Source organism: Ranitomeya imitator, chromosome 2 (genome assembly GCF_032444005.1).
Source record: "Ranitomeya imitator isolate aRanImi1 chromosome 2, aRanImi1.pri, whole genome shotgun sequence".
Classification (NCBI taxonomy): Eukaryota; Metazoa; Chordata; class Amphibia; order Anura; family Dendrobatidae; genus Ranitomeya; species Ranitomeya imitator.
In genome coordinates, this window is record NC_091283.1 from 217,582,092 (window position 1) to 217,602,704 (window position 20,613).

At 44.3% G+C, this 20,613-nt stretch overlaps 2 protein-coding genes across 8 annotated transcripts in view; one reads left to right on the plus strand and one right to left on the minus strand.

Moving 5' to 3' along the window:
- The window catches only part of DRP2 (dystrophin related protein 2), a 193,165-nt gene extending 185,722 nt beyond the window's left edge, over positions 1 to 7,443 (plus strand). For 3 of the 6 annotated variants that reach the window (XM_069748592.1, XM_069748591.1, XM_069748589.1), the window contains 2 exons: positions 4,741 to 4,842; positions 5,930 to 6,106. In XM_069748592.1, coding sequence (XP_069604693.1) covers positions 4,741 to 4,842; positions 5,930 to 5,973 — 146 coding nt within the window. In that variant the 3' untranslated portion in view covers positions 5,974 to 6,106. Of the gene's footprint in view, positions 1 to 4,740; positions 4,843 to 5,929 lie in introns of those variants that run through there. The other 3 variants (XM_069748587.1, XM_069748590.1, XM_069748593.1) reach the window with 3 other exon arrangements.
- Positions 7,444 to 11,908: 4,465 nt separating this feature from the next.
- Positions 11,909 to 20,613, minus strand: part of TAF7L (TATA-box binding protein associated factor 7 like) — a 54,524-nt gene continuing 45,819 nt past the window's right edge. For both annotated transcript variants that reach the window (XM_069748594.1, XM_069748595.1), the window contains exon 13: positions 11,909 to 12,225. In XM_069748594.1, the coding sequence (XP_069604695.1) occupies positions 12,181 to 12,225 (45 nt within the window). In that variant the 3' untranslated portion in view covers positions 11,909 to 12,180. The remainder of the gene's footprint in view (positions 12,226 to 20,613) is intronic.

Genomic DNA, 20,613 nt, shown 5'->3' on the forward strand with positions numbered 1-20,613 from the left:
AATACCAGCAAAGCCTATGAGATTTCAGAAATCCCATGCACACACATTGGTTTTTTGTTTGATCAGGATTTTGCTGCGTCTTTTGGACATAGAGCATGTCACTTCTTTCAGCGTTTTTGATATGTTTTTTTCACCCATTGACTTGAATGGGTGTTGAAAAAAAAACTGCAAAAACGCAGGTATCGTTATTTTCGGCGTTTTTGCTGCTGAAAATCCAAGGACATTAGCATGGACAAAGAGAAAAAAAATGCACCAAAAAACGCACCAGATACGCAACAAAAAACACACCTGAACCTGCGTTTTTGATGCAGCTTCTTTCCTGCCAAGAAGATCAGGTTTTGCTGCAGAAAAAAAAACAGCAAAAACGCCCTGTGTGAACTTACACTTATACAGCTAGGTCCAGGAATATTTGGACAGTCACACAAGTTTTATTATTTTAGTTCTTTACCCAAACATATTCAAGATGCAGTTTTATAATCAATCTGGGCTTAAATTATTGACTCTCAGTTTTGATTTGTGGGTAGTCACATCCTAATCAGAGTAAAGGTTTAGGAACCACAGCTCTTTAATATGTAGCTGCCTCTTTTTAATGGGACCAAAATTAATTGGATAATTATCCTCAAAGCTCTTTAATGGGCTGCATAGCCTTTTCCCTCATCATCAGCAGTAAAAAGGTCTGGAGCTGATTCCAGGCTCGGTATTTGCATTTGGAAGCTGTTGCTGTGAACCCACAATATTCAATCAAAGCAGCTCGCTATAGAAGAGAAGCAGACCATCATTAGGCTGGAAAAAAAAGAAATATCACAAATTTGATGGCCAAATCAACAATTTGGTACATTTTGAAAACAAAAGTACACAGGTGAGCTTGGGAACTGAAAAAAGCAGCATCCACCCAAGTGTAGAACACTCTCCAGAAACTCGGTGTCTCGGTATCTAAGTCTACCATAAAGAGAAGACTTTCTGAGCGGTTCAATGAGGGGTCATTTCAAGATGCAAACCATTAATCAACCTTAAAATAGAAAGGTCTGATTAGACTTTGCAAAAAAAAAACTTAAAAAGTCCGCCATTTCTGTAAAAGCAAAACTAAGAATAACCTGTGCCAGAATGAGGGGAATAAGAAAGTCTGGAGAAGGCTTGGAACGGTTCATGATCCTCGGCACAGCACATAATCTGTGAACGTAGCCTTAGATTCATAGGAGGTCTTTAAACATGACAGACCGGGAGGACATTGTTAGGCCTCTGGTTGCGATAGAAACCCATCGATGCTTTGTGGTTGCGTTGCCAGGGTGCTGCAAGCAGCCCAGTCAGTGACACATCACTGGAATCAGGGTCTCTGTCTCTACATCATGCTGATTCCCATTTAAGGACTGGGTGATTTTTCATTCTTGCATTTTTTTTTCCTTCTTAACATCCAGCAGCCATAATTATTTTTATGTTTCCATGGACATACAGTTTTGGCCAAAAGTATTGACACCCCTGCAATTCTGTCAGATAATACTCAGTTTCTTCCTGAAAATGAATGCAAACACAAATTCGTTGTTATTTTTATCTTCATTTAATTTGCCTTAAATGAAAAAAACACCAAAAGAATTGTCCTAAAGCCAAATTGGATATAATTCCACACCAAACATAAAAAAGGGGGTGGACAAAAGTATTGGCACTGTTCGAAAAATCATGTGATGCTTCTCTAATTTGTGTAATTAACAGCACCTGTAACTTACCTGTGGCAACTTGCAGCCAGTTGACATGGATTAAAGTTGACTCAACCTCTGTCCTGTGTCCTTGTGTGTACCACATTGAGCATGGAGAAAAGAAAGAAGACCAAAGAACTGTCTGAGGACTTGAGAAACCAAATTGTGAGGAAGCATGAGCAATCTCAAGGCTACAAGTCCATCTCCAAAGACCTGAATGTTCCTGTGTCTACCGTGCGCAGTGTCATCAAGAAGTTTAAAGCCCATAGCACTGTGGCTAACCTCCCTAGATGTGGACGGAAAAGAAAAATTGACAAGAGATTTCAACGCAAGATTGTGCGGATGTTGGATAAAGAACCTCGACTAACATCCAAACAAGTTCAAGCTGCCCTACAGTCCGAGGGTACAACAGTGTCAACCCGTACTATCCGTCGGCATCTGAATGAAAAGGGACTGTATGGTAGGAGACCCAGGAAGACCCCACTTCTTACCCCGAGACATAAAAAAGCCAAGCTGGAGTTTGCCAAAACTTACCTGAAAAAGCCTAAAATGTTTTGGAAGAATGTTCTCTGGTCAGATGAGACAAAAGTAGAGCTTTTTGGGCAAAGGCATCAACATAGAGTTTACAGGAGAAAAAAAGAGGCATTAAAAAAAAAGAACACGGGCCCTACAGTCAAACATGGCGGAGGTTCCCTGATGTTTTGGGGTTGCTTTGCTGCCCCTGGCACTGGACTGCTTGACCGTGTGCATGGCATTATGAAGTCTGAAGACTACCAACAAATTTTGCAGCATAATGTAGGGCCCAGTGTGAGAAAGCTGGGTCTCCCTCAGAGGTCATGGGTCTTCCAGCAGGACAATGACCCAAAACACACTTCAAAAAGCACTAGAAAATGGTTTGAGAGAAAGCACTGGAGACTTCTAAGGTGGCCAGCAATGAGTCCAGACCTGAATCCCATAGAACACCTGTGGCGAGATCTAAAAATGGCAGTTTGGAGAAGGCACCCTTCAAATATCAGGGACCTGGAGCAGTTTGCCAAAGAAGAATGGTCTAAAATTCCAGCAGAGCATTGTAAGAAACTCAATGATGGTTATCGGAAGCGGTTGGTCGCAGTTATTTTGGCTAAAGGTTGTGCAACCAAGTATTAGGCTGAGGGTGCCAATACTTTTGTCTGGCCCATTTTTGGAGTTTTGTGTGAAATGATCAATGTTTTGCTTCATTCTCTTTTGTGTTTTTTTCATTTAAGACAAATTAAATGAAGATAATACCAAAGAATTTGTGTTTGCAATCATTTTCAGGAAGAAACTGAGTATTATCTGACAAAATTGCAGGGGTGTCAATACTTTTGGCCACAACTGTAGCTTGTTTTTTTTTTTTTTTGCAGGATGAGGTGTTGGTTTAAATGACACCATTTATTTTATTGTATAATGTAATGAAAAATTCCAAGTGTGGTGGAAAAAACTCCACCATTTTTAGGATGGATTTTTCTGTACTGCGTTCTATGTGCTGTGCTATATGACCTGGCAGCTTGATTCCCGGGGTCAGCATCATTGCAGCAATGCCAAACCTGCTATAGATAGTTTCATATTTTAGTGGTTAAAAACATTCAGAAATTTAGAAAAAAAAATATTCTGAGATCTGTAACTTTTTTTTCTTTTTCCATGGATTGTCCTGTATGACGGCATTGAACGGACATTTTTATCGATACTATTTTTTGGGGTGCACTCAACGGTTTGATGGGTTTTATTACATTTTTTCAGGAAAAGTGCAGCAACTGAAAAAAAAAGCACACAAATGTTGGTATTTCAATAGTATTCTCCATTTCGGTGTTTTCTGTATGGGATACATGTTTTTACATTTTATTCGTTTTGGCAATTACGCTTGTGTGGTGAAGTCATGGCTAGGAGGACGTTCCATAATTAAAAATGTTATTTTTTATCACTTTAATAAAGATGGGAAAGATAAACAACTATGTAATTTCCGGCATTAGTTTGGCCCCAAAGCCAAATCTATTTTTCTGCCACTTAAAGCAGAAATTAGTATGAAACCCCACACTCCAAAATTGATATAAATGTGATTAGTAAGAAATCCACACATAAAAAATCTCAAATTGTCCTAATGAAAATGTTTTTGTGGAGCTGTCTCAGTGGTCGACTGGCAGCTCTTAAAATGGCTACCACAGACAGTCTTAAAGGGAACCTGTCACCCCGAAAATCGCGGGTGAGGTAAGCCCACCGGCATCAGGGGCTTATCTACAGCATTCTGTAATGCTGTAGATAAGCCCCCGATGTTACCTGAAAGAGGAGAAAAAGACGTTAGATTATACTTACCCAGGGTCGGTCCCGCTGCTAGTCCGGTCAGATGGGCGTCTCTGGTCCGCTGCGGCGCCTCCCATCTTCTTTCCATGACGTCCTCTTCTGATCTTCAGCCACGGCTCCGGCGCAGGCGTACTTTGTCTGCCCTGTTGAGGGCACAACAAAGTACTGCAGTGCGCAGGCGCCGGAAAGGTCAGAGAGGCCCGGCGCCTGCGCACTGCAGTACTTTGCTCTGCCCTCAACAGGGCAGACAAAGTACGCCTGCGCCGGAGCCGTGGCTGAAGATCAGAAGAGGACATCTTGGAATGAAGATGGGAGGCGCCGCAGCGGACCAGAGACACCCATCCGACCTGACCAGCAGCGGGACCGCCCCTGGGTAAGTATAATATAACGTCTTTTTCTCCTCTTTCAGGTAACATCGGGGGCTTATCTACAGCATTACAGAATGCTGTAGATAAGCCCCTGATGCCGGTGGGATTACCTCACCCGCGATTTTCAGGGTGACAGGTTCCCTTTAATTTGCAAAGGTTAAGGCTGGCATGGAAAAAAGTGTTGAAGCATCTCTTGTGGTAGTCAGCTGGTGAGTTTTGGGGGCCACACTTTTAGTGTACTCTTTTGTAGGCATAATAGGGCACATGGACAATGGCTGTCTGGGAGATAACCTTCTGTTAAGCGCACCGGATTTACAGGATTTCTGTGTATTTCTCACATCCCACTTCTGCATGATTCTCTGTAGACGATGTGGACAGTGGAACTAGGGATGTCAGCTTACATCTGGAGGACATCATGGAGAAGCTGAGGAACGCTTTCCCAAACACAAAAGATAAGGATTTATGCGGTATGTAAAGGTGTGCAAAAATGTTCTATTAATACAATTGTTTCCTCAAACCTGAGATCTCATTGGTATCTTGTCTGTATTAATCATCATAACCGTTTTCCACTAATTGTTAATTTCATGATATACGGGTCTGTAAAGTGCGGGTGCAATCTCCAAAACCCCCAGCAATGCTTTCAGTCATGACGGTCGCATGACAGTAACAGTCATGAAACTTGTAACTTTTGTTCACCCAAATTATTGATATTTCAACTGTGCGACAGTGACATGAAAGTTGTATATTGTGTAGGATCAATGTATTTATATAAAATCTACTCTGAACCGGGGGCCCCGCCGCCAGACTCATTGCTATCAAAACTCTTCTAGGACAACCACCTCTTGATCACAATGTTTGGCCTTCATATAATAATATAGCTTATACTCCCCTCCCATGTTGGCTCCAGTCCCGCGGTCTCGACACTCGCCCTCCCAAGGCTCTCGTGCCCCGATCAGCACTGACATCACTGTCTCCGCCTTGTGACAAATAAAACATGAAGCGCAAGTCTCGTATTTCCTCTTCATGCTCAATTCGACAGGAGGCGGGGACAGCGACGCCAGCGCTGATTGGTCAACAACACACAGGGGAAAAAACAACATCCCCCACCATAGCTTAGAGCAGGCTTTCTCCTGTGTGAGACATATAATTACCGACAGCCTGATCTCACTGCTAATACACATTTTGTGAGCACAGCAGACCTGTGGGCCATTACTTACACCTCCTAGCAGTCCATGGGGGGTTCTAATGTGACACCGCTAAACTCAGCTGTGATTCTCCTCCCTCTCCCAGACTGCTAGATAAAAGCTGAAAGGAGTCAGCAGTGACACGCTGGTCTGCTGATGTAATGGATGTGCAGTTATTATATGCCTCACACAGGAGTAGCCTGCTCTGAGCTATGGTGGGGCATTTTCTTTTTCCCGTGTTGCTGCCTGCTTATGATTGGTCAGTGTCATACAAGGGCAACAAGAAGTACACGCCCCCAGTGAAAACGCTCTCATCTGAACTCCATGAAATGAGGAATTCTTACTTGCTAATTTTTTTTTCATTCCGTAGGTGGCGACACTACAAACCAGGAATCTCTAACTCTGCCTTCGTGATACTGGATTCTTTTTTTACACATCCTGCAAAAGTATTAATTGGCTTCACAATAAGTAACTCTGAAGAAGCAATATTTGCACTTCACGGCCAATCAAAGATGCATCAAGAATTAAAGACTGAGAGTTTTTATATTGAAAGTGATGATTTGTTACATTCATTCTTCAGAGGTAGCTGTAGACAGGAGGGAAACATATTAGATTTGCCCATTGTCTTTTTCTTTTGTAGTTTGGTAATTCTCTGACTCGGCAGTTTAATGTTGGGTTTGGCATTCGCCCTGCACCTCAAAGTGCGAGTAACACAGGACAGATACAGCTTAGGCCAAGTATGTGGTAGGAGGAAGGGCGCCAAAAGCTAACAAATTGGCAAACATATTTTGGAGCATTGAGCGAGGCACAAATATTTGTTCCCTTTTATTTAGTTTGTACCAAAACCTCCCCCAATAAGCTAAATAAGAAATCAGGCATGTCTATAATAAATCTAAGGCCAAATCCGTACATCTATATGTCACAGTCCAAGTGCGGGGCACGGGTCTCCTGAATCCAAAGTAATAGCCGCCTATGAAGCTGTTGAGTTTGGTTGGAGAGCCGCGCAGTCAGGACTTGGGACTGCGATATACGTAGGTCTGTATGCGACCCAATAGTGTGCGAAATACGGACCAGCTAACTAGCGGCAAGCTTTGCACTTGCACATTGTTACAGATAGTCAGTCTTCTGCCCATGCCTGTGCCATTACACACAGGGCTAAAAACCCCACTCGTCTGAACACGCCCTTACTGGATGCATTTGTCATGCATGAAAGAATATGGTTTGAGTAGGAGGCAAAACTCACACACATTCAAAGCTTAAAGAGTCGTTTTTGTGGCTTACACATGAAAACAAGCAGCTTTGTAATATGTCTTCTCTAAGAAATCTGCTCCTGAATTTTTTATTTTCAAAATTCTCAATTCCTGGGTAAATGCGTATTCAAAGAAGACAGATTGTAACATTATGGAGATCAGAGATGGCGGTTACTATAAGATCCTATGTTGAGGATGGGGGAGGGGCTGCAGGTGGAGCTCCTCCCACTTCACCCCCCCATCTACATAGGTGATGGCAGTTAGTACTGATAAGATTCTATGCAGATGGGGGGATGAGGTGGGAGGAGCTCTGCCCCAAGCTCCTCCCCCATCCTCAACCTAGAATCTGTAATAACCGCCATCGCCGTCTTCACTGAATACACATTTTACCCAAGAATTGACAATAGTGAAAATGAATGATCAGTCCTGGTGGAGAAGGAAGCGGATTTCTCTGATAACATATATTACACGCTTACTTATTGTCATGTGTTCTGCTGATTTAAGAAATAAAAATCTAAAAGACGTTACCCTTTAAAATCCTAAGAGCCAGATGTTACTTTCCTGTGTATGTAGTATTGTTAATATTTTACTATACACTTTATTTTGTTGGCCAGAAAACTCCTTGTACAGAATTAACAAAAAAAAAAAAAACGCCATGAAAAATGCTTAAAATTCAGCATTTTTTTTAACAAGCTAATGTGTAGGAAAAAAAAATCCAAAAACTCGCGTTCACTAAGGATCATCCCTATGTAACAGCCGTCACCGACTACTAGCACTATATGCGGCAAAGTGTTTGATAACGACTACCACAAATGAGGTTTAGTGTAAATCTCAATATATGGATGAAAATCATTAATTAAGGGGCAAATCCAATCCCTGCACGCTAACATCCCTCAATAACCCTCTAATGGTTTCTATTAGGCTGCCGTCACACGCTCAGTATTTGGTCAGTATTTTACATCAGTATTTGTAAGCCAAAACCAGGAGTGGGCGATAAATGCAGAAGTGGTGCATAGGTTTCTATTATACTTTTCCTCTAATTGTTCCACTCCTGGTTTTGGCTGAGAAATACTGATGTAAAATACTGACCAAATACTGATAGTGTGACGGCAGCCTTAGATTGTGGATTTCCTGCGCTTTATTTTTGAGCAGTAATTCAGAGTCAGGAATGATGTTGGGTAGAACAACGTGGGAAGGTGAGGAGACTCGTGTTCCTCGTCAGGTTTCAGACGTCCCCTGCGCTCATCTGCACCAAGGACAGGGAGTAAAACAGCACTGTCTATCTACAGAACAGACATTACCACTGCTAGCACGTGACGTTCATAGGGCACAGTGCAGTCTGCTGGCACAGAGACCCTGATTCCAGCGATGTGTCACTTACTGGGCTGCTTGTTGCAGTTTTGACAGAATCCAAGGTTTCTCTGCTTCAGGAGGAACTGAGGCTCCCATAGAAGCCATGTAGGAAGCGTGGCAGCCTACGTCTTGGAGACATCACTGTTCCAGCTTTTAGGGCAGCAGATTATTTACTTTTTATCTTAAAGAAATGTATTTTAATAGAAGCTGTAATAAATGATAGTCTGACCCCGATCAGCCGTTCTGGGGGACGGTACGTGCCAGCCATTGACATAAGGGAATAGCGGAGATTTCTTATAGCTGAACAAGTAATGAATGGGAAGGAAGAGAAGGACAGATATACATTGTGTGTAGTTACGGCTTTCGGATAACGGACCAGTAAAGGTATCGTCACATTTAGCGACGCTGCAGGGATCAAGACAACGATGTCGATCGCTGCAGCGTCGCTGTGTGGTCGCTGGAGAGCTGTCACCCAGACAGCTCTCCAGTGACCAATGATGCTGAAGTCCCCTGGTAACCAGGGTAAACATCGGGTTACTAAGCGCAGAGCCGCACTTAGTAACCCGATGTTTACCCTGGTTACCAGTGTAAATGTAAAAAAAACCAAACACTACATATTTACATTCCGGTGTTTGTCGCGTCCCCCGGCGCTCTGCTTCCCTGCACTGTAAGCGCTGGCCGTAAAGCAGAGCGGTGACGTCACCGCCGTGCTCTGCTTTACGGCCAGCCGGCGCTGACACAGTGCAGGGAAGCAGAACGCCGGGGAACACGACAGACACCGGAATGTAAGTATGTAGTGTTTTTTTTTTTTTTTACATTTACACTGGTAACCAGGGTAAATATCGGGTTACTAAGCGCGGACCTGCGCTTAGTAACCCGATGTTTACCCTGGTTACCAGTGAAGACATCGCTGAATCGGCGTCACACACGCGGGAGATCCAGCGACGAAATAAAGTTCTGGTCTTTCTGCTCCGACCAACGATGTCACAGCAGGATCCAGATCGCTGCTGTGTGTCAAACACAATATCGCTATCCAGGACGCTGCAACGTCACGGATCGCTAGCGATATCGTTTTTAAGTTGTTCAGTGTGAAGGGACCTTAACATGGATGGAACCAGCAGGAATTTAATTGGATATTAAACTGTAACACTTTTTTCTTTAAATAAACAATCACCATTTTTGGGCCAAATAAAAAGAAAGATTTTTAAAAGTGACTACATAATGCAGTTTTTCATTGTCAATTTTTCCCCAATTTAATATAGTTTTGATCAACCACAAACTAAGCAGCTAAGTTATGTAAAGTGACATCAAATACACATTTTATCTAAATACGTCCCCTAGTTTGTGTTTGCAGTTTGTGCACCAAAACATTTTTATGTTGGATCTATGGAAATACTTTTTTGCCGAAAAAAAATAAACGCGTTTTAGGAGCGACACCTTTATTGGCCAAGCAGAAGGATTAGTTTTACAATTTTTCAGTGCACAGAGGAGTGAAGCCTCCTAAAGACAACACAAGCTTCTAAAATGAAGATTTGTATAGAGGGATGGCGGGAGTGTAGTGATCTGCAGTCCATGTGGTGGAGATGGGCCATGTTGGTAGGAGAGATGGGCAACATGTTCAACAGTTACTGTCTGGTACGATAGAGAACGAGAGAGCGAACACGAGAGCGCGAAACACACAAGCGAGGAACACACGAGAGAGAGCGAAAGAGCAAACACGACAAAGAGCAAACACACGACAGAGCAAACATACGACAAAGAGCAAACACATGACAAAGAGCAAACACACAAGAGAGAGCAAAAGAGCAAACACCCGAGAGAGAGAGCAAAAGAGCAAACAACCGAGAGAGAGAGATCGAAAGAGCAAACACCTGAGAGAGGGAGCAAAAGAGCAAACGCACAAAAGAGCAAATGCACAAGAGAGAGCGAAAGAGCAAACTCACGAAAGAGCAAACACACGAGAGTGAAAGAGCAAACACACGAGAGAGAGCAGAAGAGAAAACACAAGAGAGTGAAAGAGCAAACACATGAGCGCGCCAGAGACACAGAGAGCACACAAGATAATTTTTTTTTTTTTAGCAGTTTGGGTTACCATTATTTTCAAGGGAGGATGGGTTCTGTTCCCGAACCCAAACTGAACTTTCTAAAACATTCCTAGTAGCGAGTCATAAATCTAGGTGTTAAATGGAGTCGAACGGTCGAAAGAGTTGAACATTCTCACAAGCTTATATCCCCAGACTTTCACTGTACTTGGATTTTTTTTCCATTTTTCCATGATGTGAACAGCAAAACAAGTAATGTCATTTAAAACTAAAACTTATCCTAAAAAAAAAAAAAAAAAAAAAAAAACAACAAGCCCTCAAACAGCTATGTGGATGGAAAGATAAAAGATACGGCTAGAATCGTTTTGATAGGATTAAAAGGAAATATAAGAAATGGCAATTTAATACACCAATAATCCGAAATAGAGAAAGCGCGTTTTAACCCATTTTCTGTGAATTTGTCATTTACTAACAAACCAGAAATCTGCAAGCCCCATAATGTCACAAGGACTTAAATGGAAGCGGTTGCCACAATTTTGGTCTGAGTCTTTCAGGCCTGCCCTGTACTAACACTATGTACATATAAATACCCAACCATAGGAAAGGAACAAAGATGGACCCTAAATTAGTACGTGTCCTACATGGCAAAGTAATATTTATGAATAAACCTGGAGGTGTGCAGCACACAAATAACTGAGCTGCATACTATCTTCTTGATAAACGATACTGGTTCCAATTTGATACCATAAAAAACTACTGCCAAAAAAGAAGAAAAATGGCAGAACAAAATAATTAATGATACGTAGGTTCAGTTTTTTTAAATACAGACCTGCAGATCACCAGCACAGACCTCAGGTTAGAACTCATGTCAATTGACGGTTTTTGACCCAATAGCGAGCATCAAGCTTACTACATACAAGTCGATGTGCGCTCAGTTACTGACTTATAGGTTGACAAATACTGATGGTAGCAGAACAATCGTTAATGCAATTGTTCTGTCCCTATGTATTATCGCTTACACAGGCAGATGTGCTGGTAATAATTATGTTTTTGAAGCCAGCAAATATGATCCAATCATCCAATGAACGAGCATTTTCCTACTTTGTTGGGCGATTTCAGGCAGGCATGGTTCCATGAGCCGACAATCAGGAATGATCGTTCTAACGATTGCAGGTTCCCTATTCTTTTCTGAATTGTGTCTTTAAAAGATACTATTCTAACCAAATAGTAGAGCCTGGGACCATACAGCATACCATAGAGACATTACCCGGTACGCCCTGTAAACCGCCGGATGTTGGCTGCCAGAATGTCTATGTAGAGGTCTTGGAGATCTGAACCAGAAAAATATATATATGGCACTTTAAATGCTATAAAAAAAAATAAAAAAATTTAATTAAATATATATATATATATATAAATATATATATATATATATATATATATATATATATATATATATATATATATATAAATAAAAAAAAAAAAATATATAAAGTCACTAAAGCTATGGAATGTTGGACCTAAAAACAATATGGCGATACTTCATGGACGTGCACGGAAAATGCAGAGGGTAATTGTAAGTTAGTGGGATGGTTAATGCAAGTGATCCAGAGATTTCTGCAGGAATAAAGAGCAAAGATAGAACATTAATATCTGATACCGGCAGGCCTCTTCACAGTTTTTAACCTAAAATTGTACATTAAATAAACATTTGTAAATTTCATTTTATTGTGAGACATGATTCATTTTCCAATGTGCTGTAAAGTTGCAAAACTTCTGTAGTAGCAGGGACAGCACTGGCTCGTGTAGTCAATGGCATTTTTTGATCCATCAAAACTAGACTTCAGGACAGGATGGTCGTGATGTGGATTTCATTGTAGATTTCATGTAAAGTCCAATATCTTTCCATGACCCATTAGTCTGACGATCATTGGGCGACAAGAGAGAACTATGAGGTTTTTCATGGCGTTGGTCCCTCACTTCTCAATCAGGGCTTCAAGCTGTTCTTGCAATGATGTCACCTAAAGAGAAGAGACAGATTAGCCGTTACCGGTTCTGTATATTTCTTAGGGTCACACATCTAAGGGCATTATCTGCGCATAAAGACTGGACTCGGCCCCTGACCCTGGTGATCGCGTACCTGGCATCACCGGTGAAGTCACAAGCATGTGTACTCCGACCGGAGCCGTAAAGCTCCCGAGTTATGTGATGGGAAACATCTTATCTTGTTCTGAAGACATGAGAATGCCGGCGGGCTCCAGGACTATCCGCATATGGAAGCAGCTCTTATAAGGAGTTTCCCACTACTCTACAACCCCAGTGAGAAGAACGTAAAAAAAAACATACCAAACTGGTGCCACTCCAAGTGCTGTGTCCCCCAACAATCTGATATAATATCACGACGACATCTCCACCCCGAGTGGAGCGACACCGGTCTGAGAAGTAAATTCACCATTCTCTTGGGGGTGGTCAAAAGGAATTGTCCGTAAGTGGTCAACTCTCTATAAGCTGGCCATATGCTTCAGACAAGGATCATCTACATACTTGTTTGGATGACCGTTATCCATCCCCGCACCCCACACTGCTGCTGAACCAGGCATGCATGTGTGTGCAATGGGGAGAGGGGAATACGTCTCATTCAGAGCAGCAGGGACAGCCTTTCAGGAAGAATACGAGGACCGCCATACACATCCAGCAAGAACCTCCCGCAGATCGATAACTAACCCAATTACACTCGTACTACTCTTGGATTGACCTTCTCCTCTATAGAATACGTTTTGCCTTCTAACCTCACCGTCCCTTCTACAACGCACACACGGCACCGAACACCCAACAATGCGTAATCCTAATGTAACACACAGGCTTGTGGTTAATGGGTAAAATTACAAAGGAGAGATTGATTGGAAACTCTTTTTTTTTTAACCTGTTTAATATTTTTCTTGCACTGTATAATCATCAAAGAGTTGACTTCACAACTCTCTTATGACATGACCATCTCTGATTTCTGCGCAGATACTGGGCTTACAATCCGACTATCCCCATGAAGAGCGAGTGTCGGCTTATTCACCGGCCCATTTATGGGGTGGAAACGGGGTAAATTCTGGCCTGGGTAACTGATAAGCCCATGATACATGGACGGGCGGGTTCTTCATAGTGAAGCCACTAACACTGTGCGGCTCCACTCCTGGTTCAGAAGAGGTAAGAATATTACACATACAGTGGGGAAAAAAAGTATTTAGTCAGCCACCAATTGTGCAAGTTCTCTTACTAATAAAGATGAGAGAGGCCTGTAATTGACATCATAGGTAGACCACAACTATGAAAGTCTAAATGAGAAAAATCCAGAAAATAGGGATTTTTGTGTACACACCGTAAAATCCTTTTCTCTGAGCCATTCATTGGGGGACACAGACCGTGGGTGTACCGGTGCAAAAGCAGTAGGAGATCAATAACAACATGAGTGTATAGCATGTTAAATATATATATATATATATATATATATATATATATATATATATATACACACATACAGTGGGGCAAGAAAGTATTTAGTCAGTCAGCAATAGTGCAAGTTCCACCACTTAAAAAGATGAGAGGCGTCTGTAATTTACATCATAGGTAGACCTCAACTATGGGACACAAACTGAGAAAAAAAAATCCAGAAAATCACATTGTCTGTTTTTTTAACATTTTATTTGCATATTATGGTGGAAAATAAGTATTTGGTCAGAAACAAAATTTCATCTCAATACTTTGTAATATATCCTTTGTTGCCAATGACAGAGGTCAAATGTTTTCTGTAAGTCTTCACAAGGTTGCCACACACTGTTGTTGGTATGTTGGCCCATTCCTCCATGCAGATCTCCTCTAGAGCAGTGATGTTTTTGGCTTTTCGCTTGGCAACACGGACTTTCAACTCCCTCCAAAGGTTTTCTATAGGGTTGAGATCTGGAGACTGACTAGGCCACTCCAGGACCTTGAAATGCTTCTTATGAAGCCACTCCTTTGTTGCCCTGGCGGTGTGCTTTGGATCATTGTCATGTTGAAAGACCCAGCCACGTTTCATCTTCAATGCCCTTGCTGATGGAAGGAGGTTTGCACTCAAAATCTCACGATACATGGACCCATTCATTCTTTCATGTACCCGGATCAGTCGTTCTGGCCCCTTTGCAGAGAAACAGCCCCAAAGCATGATGTTTCCACCACCATGCTTTACAGTAGGTATAGTGTTTGATGGATGCAACTCAGTATTCTTTTTCCTCCAAACACGACAAGTTGTGTTTCTACCAAACAGTTCCAGTTTGGTTTCATCAGACCATAGGACATTCTCCCAAAACTCCTCTGGATCATCCAAATGCTCTCTAGCAAACTTCAGACGGGCCCGGACATGTACTGGCTTAAGCAGTGGGACACGTCTGGCACTGCAGGATCTGAGTCCATGGTGGCGTAGTGTGTTACTTATGGTAGGCCTTGTTACATTGGTCCCAGCTCTCTGCAGTTCATTCACTAGGTCCCCCCGCGTGGTTCTGGGATTTTTGCTCACAGTTCTTGTGATCATTCTGACCCCACGGGGTGGGATTTTGCGTGGAGCCCCAGATCGAGGGAGATTATCAGTGGTCTTGTATGTCTTCCATTTTCCAATTATTGCTCCCACTGTTGATTTCTTCACTCCAAGCTGGTTGGCTATTGCAGATTCAGTCTTCCCAGCCTGGTGCAGGGCTACAATTTTGTTTCTGGTGTCCTTTGACAGCTTTTTGGTCTTCACCATAGTGGGGTTTGGAGTCAGACTGTTTGAGGGTGTGCACAGGTGTCTTTTTATACTGATAACATGTTTAAACAGGTGCCATTACTACAGGTAATGAGTGGAGGAAAGAGGAGACTCTTAAAGAAGAAGTTACAGGTCTGTGAGAGCCAGAAATCTTGATTGTTTGTTTCTGACCAAATACTTATTTTCCACCATAATATGCAAAAAAAATGATAAAAAACAGACAATGTGATTTTCTGGATTTTTTTTTCTCAGTTTGTCTCCCATAGTTGAGGTCTACCTATGATGTAAATTACAAACGCCTCTCATCTTTTTAAGTGGTGGAACTTGCACTATTGCTGACTGACTAAATACTTTTTTGCCCCACTGTATATACAGTATAGCATGTGTCCCCAATGAATGGCATGGCTCGGAGAAAAGGATTTTACGGTTGAGTACACAAAAAAATCCCTATTTCTCCTTCGCCTCATTGGGGGACACAGACCGTGGGACGTCCCAAAGCAGTCCTTGGGTGGGGACAACAGCAGATCAGGCCCTGTGTAACCGCTACTTACAAGTGCGCCACCGCGGCCTTCACAGCCCGCCTGCCCAGACTCACGTCTGCAGAAGTCTGGGAATTATAGTGCTTCAAGGAGGCATGCGGACTGGACGAACCCGCAAAACTGACAGACATGCCTTGCTGACGCTTGGGGTCTAGAACCCAAGAAAACCTCGATCGATCGAGTGGAGTGAAAATAGGCTGACGTCTAACACAGAAGGACTTCTGGATGTGTGAAGAAACCACTAGACTAACATGGCCAAAAAAACGGCTAAGCCATTCTTGAAAACATCAGGAAGCCTAAATGAAGTGTCCATCCACTGGAAGGACACCGACCTCGACACGTACGTACTCAGGGCCCTCACATTGTCCAAGGTATGGGGAACCCATTCCGTTTTATGGACAGGAGCGGAAAGAGAAGAGGGAAGAACGAATCCCTCGTAACAGTGGAAGTACGATACCACCTTTGTAAGAAGAGACGAGGACGGCCTGAGGACAACCTTGCCTCGATGGTAATAAGGAAAAAGGTCTGAAGGAGCAGAGTGGCCAGCTCCGAAGACACATCTGAATGACATGATTGCAGAGAAAAAAAAGGGAGGGGGGACCTCACAGTATAGCAAAGTCTATCCAGATCACAAAGAGTCTACTGTAAGAGAACTATTAAAGACCCAAAATGTAAAGACATATGATAGGGAGAGACCACATGTGAAAACTCTCTGCGAGAAAGTCCCTACTTGCAGTTTGGTTGCAATAAGGTGGAAGAATACTAGGTCCACCAAACAAAAGAACCTAACACCTGACTTGGCCAGTGCGGATCTCCCAGGAACACTGGGGCCTTCCTGCTTCCTAAAAGCCCTCTGGAAGAGGCGTGATGGAGCTGGTATCACAAAAGAACCAGAGCATGCATTGTGATGGCTTTTGGGTCTCGGGGGTCGAACCATGAACTCAAGTACATTGGCGTCCAGTCTGGACGCCATTCGATCTACATCTGGAGTGCTCCAGTGAAGGCAGATATGTCGGAAGACTTCCGGATGAATTTCCCACTCACATGAGGCGACCCTGGTGGCTGAGGTAAAACTGCCGGTCAGAGTTCTACTCCTGTGATAAGTACTGACGAGATCACCGATTGATAGATCTCTGCCCATCAGAGAGTGTGAGGTACGTAGGTCAAGGTGCCTGACCGCGGATACCTGCTAGATGAGAGACGTATGGCACCGCAGAGACTATATCCAACTGAATTTGGATGGGGAGACGTGTCAAAAGGCATTGGGCCTGCTGTAGGAGCATAGGTACTGTTGGGATCCCCAGAAAACTGATCGGGAGACTGGATTCCCGAGATAATCAGAGGCCTTGAGCAGTGTGGTGATGCTCCGTAGTCACTCGTAAGTATTGAACCGGGAGAAAGGATCTCTCCGGACGAAAAAGACGCTCAGAGACTACCCACTGGAAACCTGTTTGCCCTGCAGAAAGCAAGCGGAGTGAAGGGAACTGTCTCCATTGCTATTATTCTTCCTAGGGATCCTCATTGCCTATCGGATGGAACGGGGGCAGGAACGGACCGGGGCTGAAATTCAGCTGTCCTGAGAACCCGCTTCGTTTAATGACGTAGCAGAGAAGATAGCCCACGACCAGACAGGCCGTTCTGGCATTTACCAGAATTGCCGGATGGCCATTCCAGTCCGGAATGAGGGGATGAGTGACCAAGAGTGGGGATCAGCGTAGACCTGGAAGAACAGCTGGAAGTCGACCAAATAGAACAGCCACACACCTAGAGTGCCAAAGGGACATGACAGCCGCCATGATAATGGCGAACACTCTGTGAGCGGTAGCAAAGCCGAAGGGCAAGATCGTGACTTGCCTGTTCAAGCTTGTTAAAAGTTAGAGGTCCAGGATCAGTGTTACTTTTCGGTCCCCTTTTGTGGAACCAAGATCCCTTAGATCTAGACTGTGCTGGACAACTCTTCCACTGTTTGTTGGATCTATAGGAAGCCTGCGATCCTTTGTTCCTGCATGGGGAACACCTCCCTGCTCACCGGATAAGCGACCACTCTGTCAGGGAGTGATGTCAGAGGGTTTTTTTTGTTTGTTTTTTTTTAAACGCGGAGTACGATTCTGTTCTCTGATACATCAAGCCCTTCTGAATGAAATGGCATTCGCTGCAGAAAGTGCTGCGCAACTAGCTGCATTCAAAGAGGCGTGCACCACAAAGTCTCCCGCTCAAGAGGTTTGATTGGCCAGCTGTACTGTCTCCGGAAAAGAACAACTGTTCTGAATCAAACAAATATAGACCAACACTGGAACCATCAGTATCAAAAGCTACATAGATCAAACACCCTGTGGTGAGGTCTATAACACAATTACATAGGACAGTCCTATGCATTGTGGACACTACTCCAAAATATTTTTTTTTTTAATTGTGAATAAAAGTAGCTATGGTCTCCGGTCAGGGGACCATTGCTATGGCAACCCGTGCAGGGCTAAAGAAAGGCAGAGCACTGAACTCGAGGCCGCAAGACAGAACGAGTCAGATTGTTTGACAGTCTGTGGTATGTGGAAAAGACGATCAGGGATACTGGTAGTTATACCATAGGAGTTAAGCTGCTAAGTAGCAAAGTGCGTGGCTGCATCCAGCAGGTGAAGAAAAAAACCATGTCTTGAGTTGCTGCCATCATTGAACATGCAGAGATAAAAAGATGAACCCTCAATCAACCATCCTCTTAACAGGGAGGTGGAGAGGGAACGTCCGCCTCTATGCATCATTCATTAGATAGTGGTGATGCAGAGGGGGATTGCTCAGACTTCAAAAGGAGGGCGTCTGTACATCTACGGAGATCAAGTCCTCTGGAAGACCGGGTTGACATCAGGTCTGGCTGTAGCAGAGTATCCATGTGCTCATTTGATGATGGTGTGACGAGATCGGTGTCCTTTGAAGGACCCGGCGCCCTTAAAAAAAAAAAACAGTTAAACCAAGCATGGTATCTGGTGTCGCTTGAAGAGGTGTCTGTTTCTAGAGCAAGTCCATTTGCGATTGTTCATCATGGTGGGGGCGGAACCCTGGACTCCTATGCTGTAAAAACACCAGTGTTTACCACTGCGCTACCATGGTGCTCGCTAGTGAATCGCTTATCCGGACGCTCGCTGTCCAGGAAAATGGCAAATGCACTACTAAGGAGTTTATCTTTGGAGTCCTTGTCAATCCACAGATTGGATGATGGTCTAAATAGGCGAATCCAGCTGGTACTGAGGCTTTTGAGAGTCTAGATCCAAGGTCACCTCCGATTCAGATGCGGAGTCTAGCTCTCAGCAAATCATTGGTGAGGGAGATCAAGAAATGAAGCTCCCGTTTTCTAGAAGCCTGTGCGTTTCTAGAATACTTGTGGCCCCTGCTAGCCGACGGCTCCCATGTAGGAGAGGATCCATGTGTATTGGTCCTGCGAGCACGCCGAACCACAGCGGGTTCACATAGGGATACAATCTCTTGGTGAGAGAAGCCATGGATTGTGGCAGTGACAAAGCCACTTAGAGGAACTAAGTACTCTGGGAAAAAACTAGGATCGGCGGCGGCAGGCTCCTGCGCTAATTTGAAGTAGGTACTCTGGGAAAGTATAACCAGTATATCGGGCTGGTTATGTGCCTTTCAGACCAGGGTATACTGGTCATGTACCTTAAAGACCAGGGAATGCTGGTCATATGCCTTTAAGACCAGCTTTAGGACCAGGCCAGGAACACTGGATATAGCGTTTATGCTGGTCGTTGTGCGCTTTTGCTGATTGACTGAGCATAGTTTCCCAATCCATTATGCACCTCTGTATGCTGGAGTGAGTGAGGGGGGGATGGAGCAGCGTCTCCCTACCCGGTTCCCGAGTCCCCCGTCAGCGTTGGATTAGTCTCTCCAGCGCTGAATACCGCCGGATCCGATGTAGCAGCCGCTTCCGGATGTACACAGCTCGTGTCCGGAAGCGGCAGGAGGATGAATATGGCCGCCGAGAACATGCTGTGTTCTCGTCCTGAACGAGAATCGCCTAAATAGGGGTCGGAGCCATAACGTGCGGCATAGTATGGGCGGAGGCTCCGGGTTGCGGCCTACACGAACCCGAAGCCGGGGGCTAAATTTTTGGTGGTGGACGACGCCGAGCGGGAAAAAAGGGGAAAACGACCCGTCGCTGCAAAAAAGGAAAGGGAAAACCGCCGGTTGCGCAGAGCCCTCCAGCAGCTAGATTCTCGGCACTTACCTAGGAAGCTGCCGCTAGGCCGAGTATGCAGCTCTGTTCAGCAGGTCAGGGAAGTTAGAAGAGATCCTGTGCTGTCGCTGCTGTTTGGATGGTGCAGGGATAAAGAGGAACCCTCAATCCATCGTCCCTTTAGCAGGGAGGTGGAGAGGTACCGTCCGCCTCCTTGTACCATCCACTTTCAACAGTGGTGGTGCAGTGGGGACTGCTCGGACGCCACGAGGTAGGCCTCTGTACATCCAAAGGGTAATCACCTAGGATGGGACAGGGCTGAATGTACGGCATTAGGCCTGTCTGGGGAACAGGGTACGTAGAGGAGACACTCCATGCGCTCGTCCGTGTAGGGTGTGTGGAGATCGGTGCCCTTGAAGGGGCCCGCAACCCCTAAGAATCAGCTCAGGCATGGCATCCCACGTCGCAGGAGAGGATACGGAGAGGCGACACTCTCCGTGCTCGCCTGTTGATGGTTCAGGGAGATCGGAACCTTTAAAGGATCCATCGCCCCTTCGTTCGTTGTAGAAGGTAAAATAAAAAAAGTAAAAGGTAAAAATAAAATAATAAAGAGTTTTGGGTCTGAATAGCAGACCCGTCCGTGTGCCTTCTACGGACACTAAGCAAGAACTGGTTAGCTGAGAGCCAGCAGGAGGGTGTATACTGCAGGGGAGGAGCCGAGAGCCAGCAGGAGGTGTATACTGCAAGGGAGGAGCTGAGAGCCAGCAGGAGGTGTATACTGCAGGGGAGGAGCTGAGAGCCAGCAGGAGGGTGTATACTGCAGGGGAGGAGCTGAGAGCCAGCAGGAGGGTGTATACTACAGGGGAGGAGCTGAGAGCCAGCAGGAGGGTGTATACTGCAGGGGAGGAGCTGAGAGCCAGCAGGA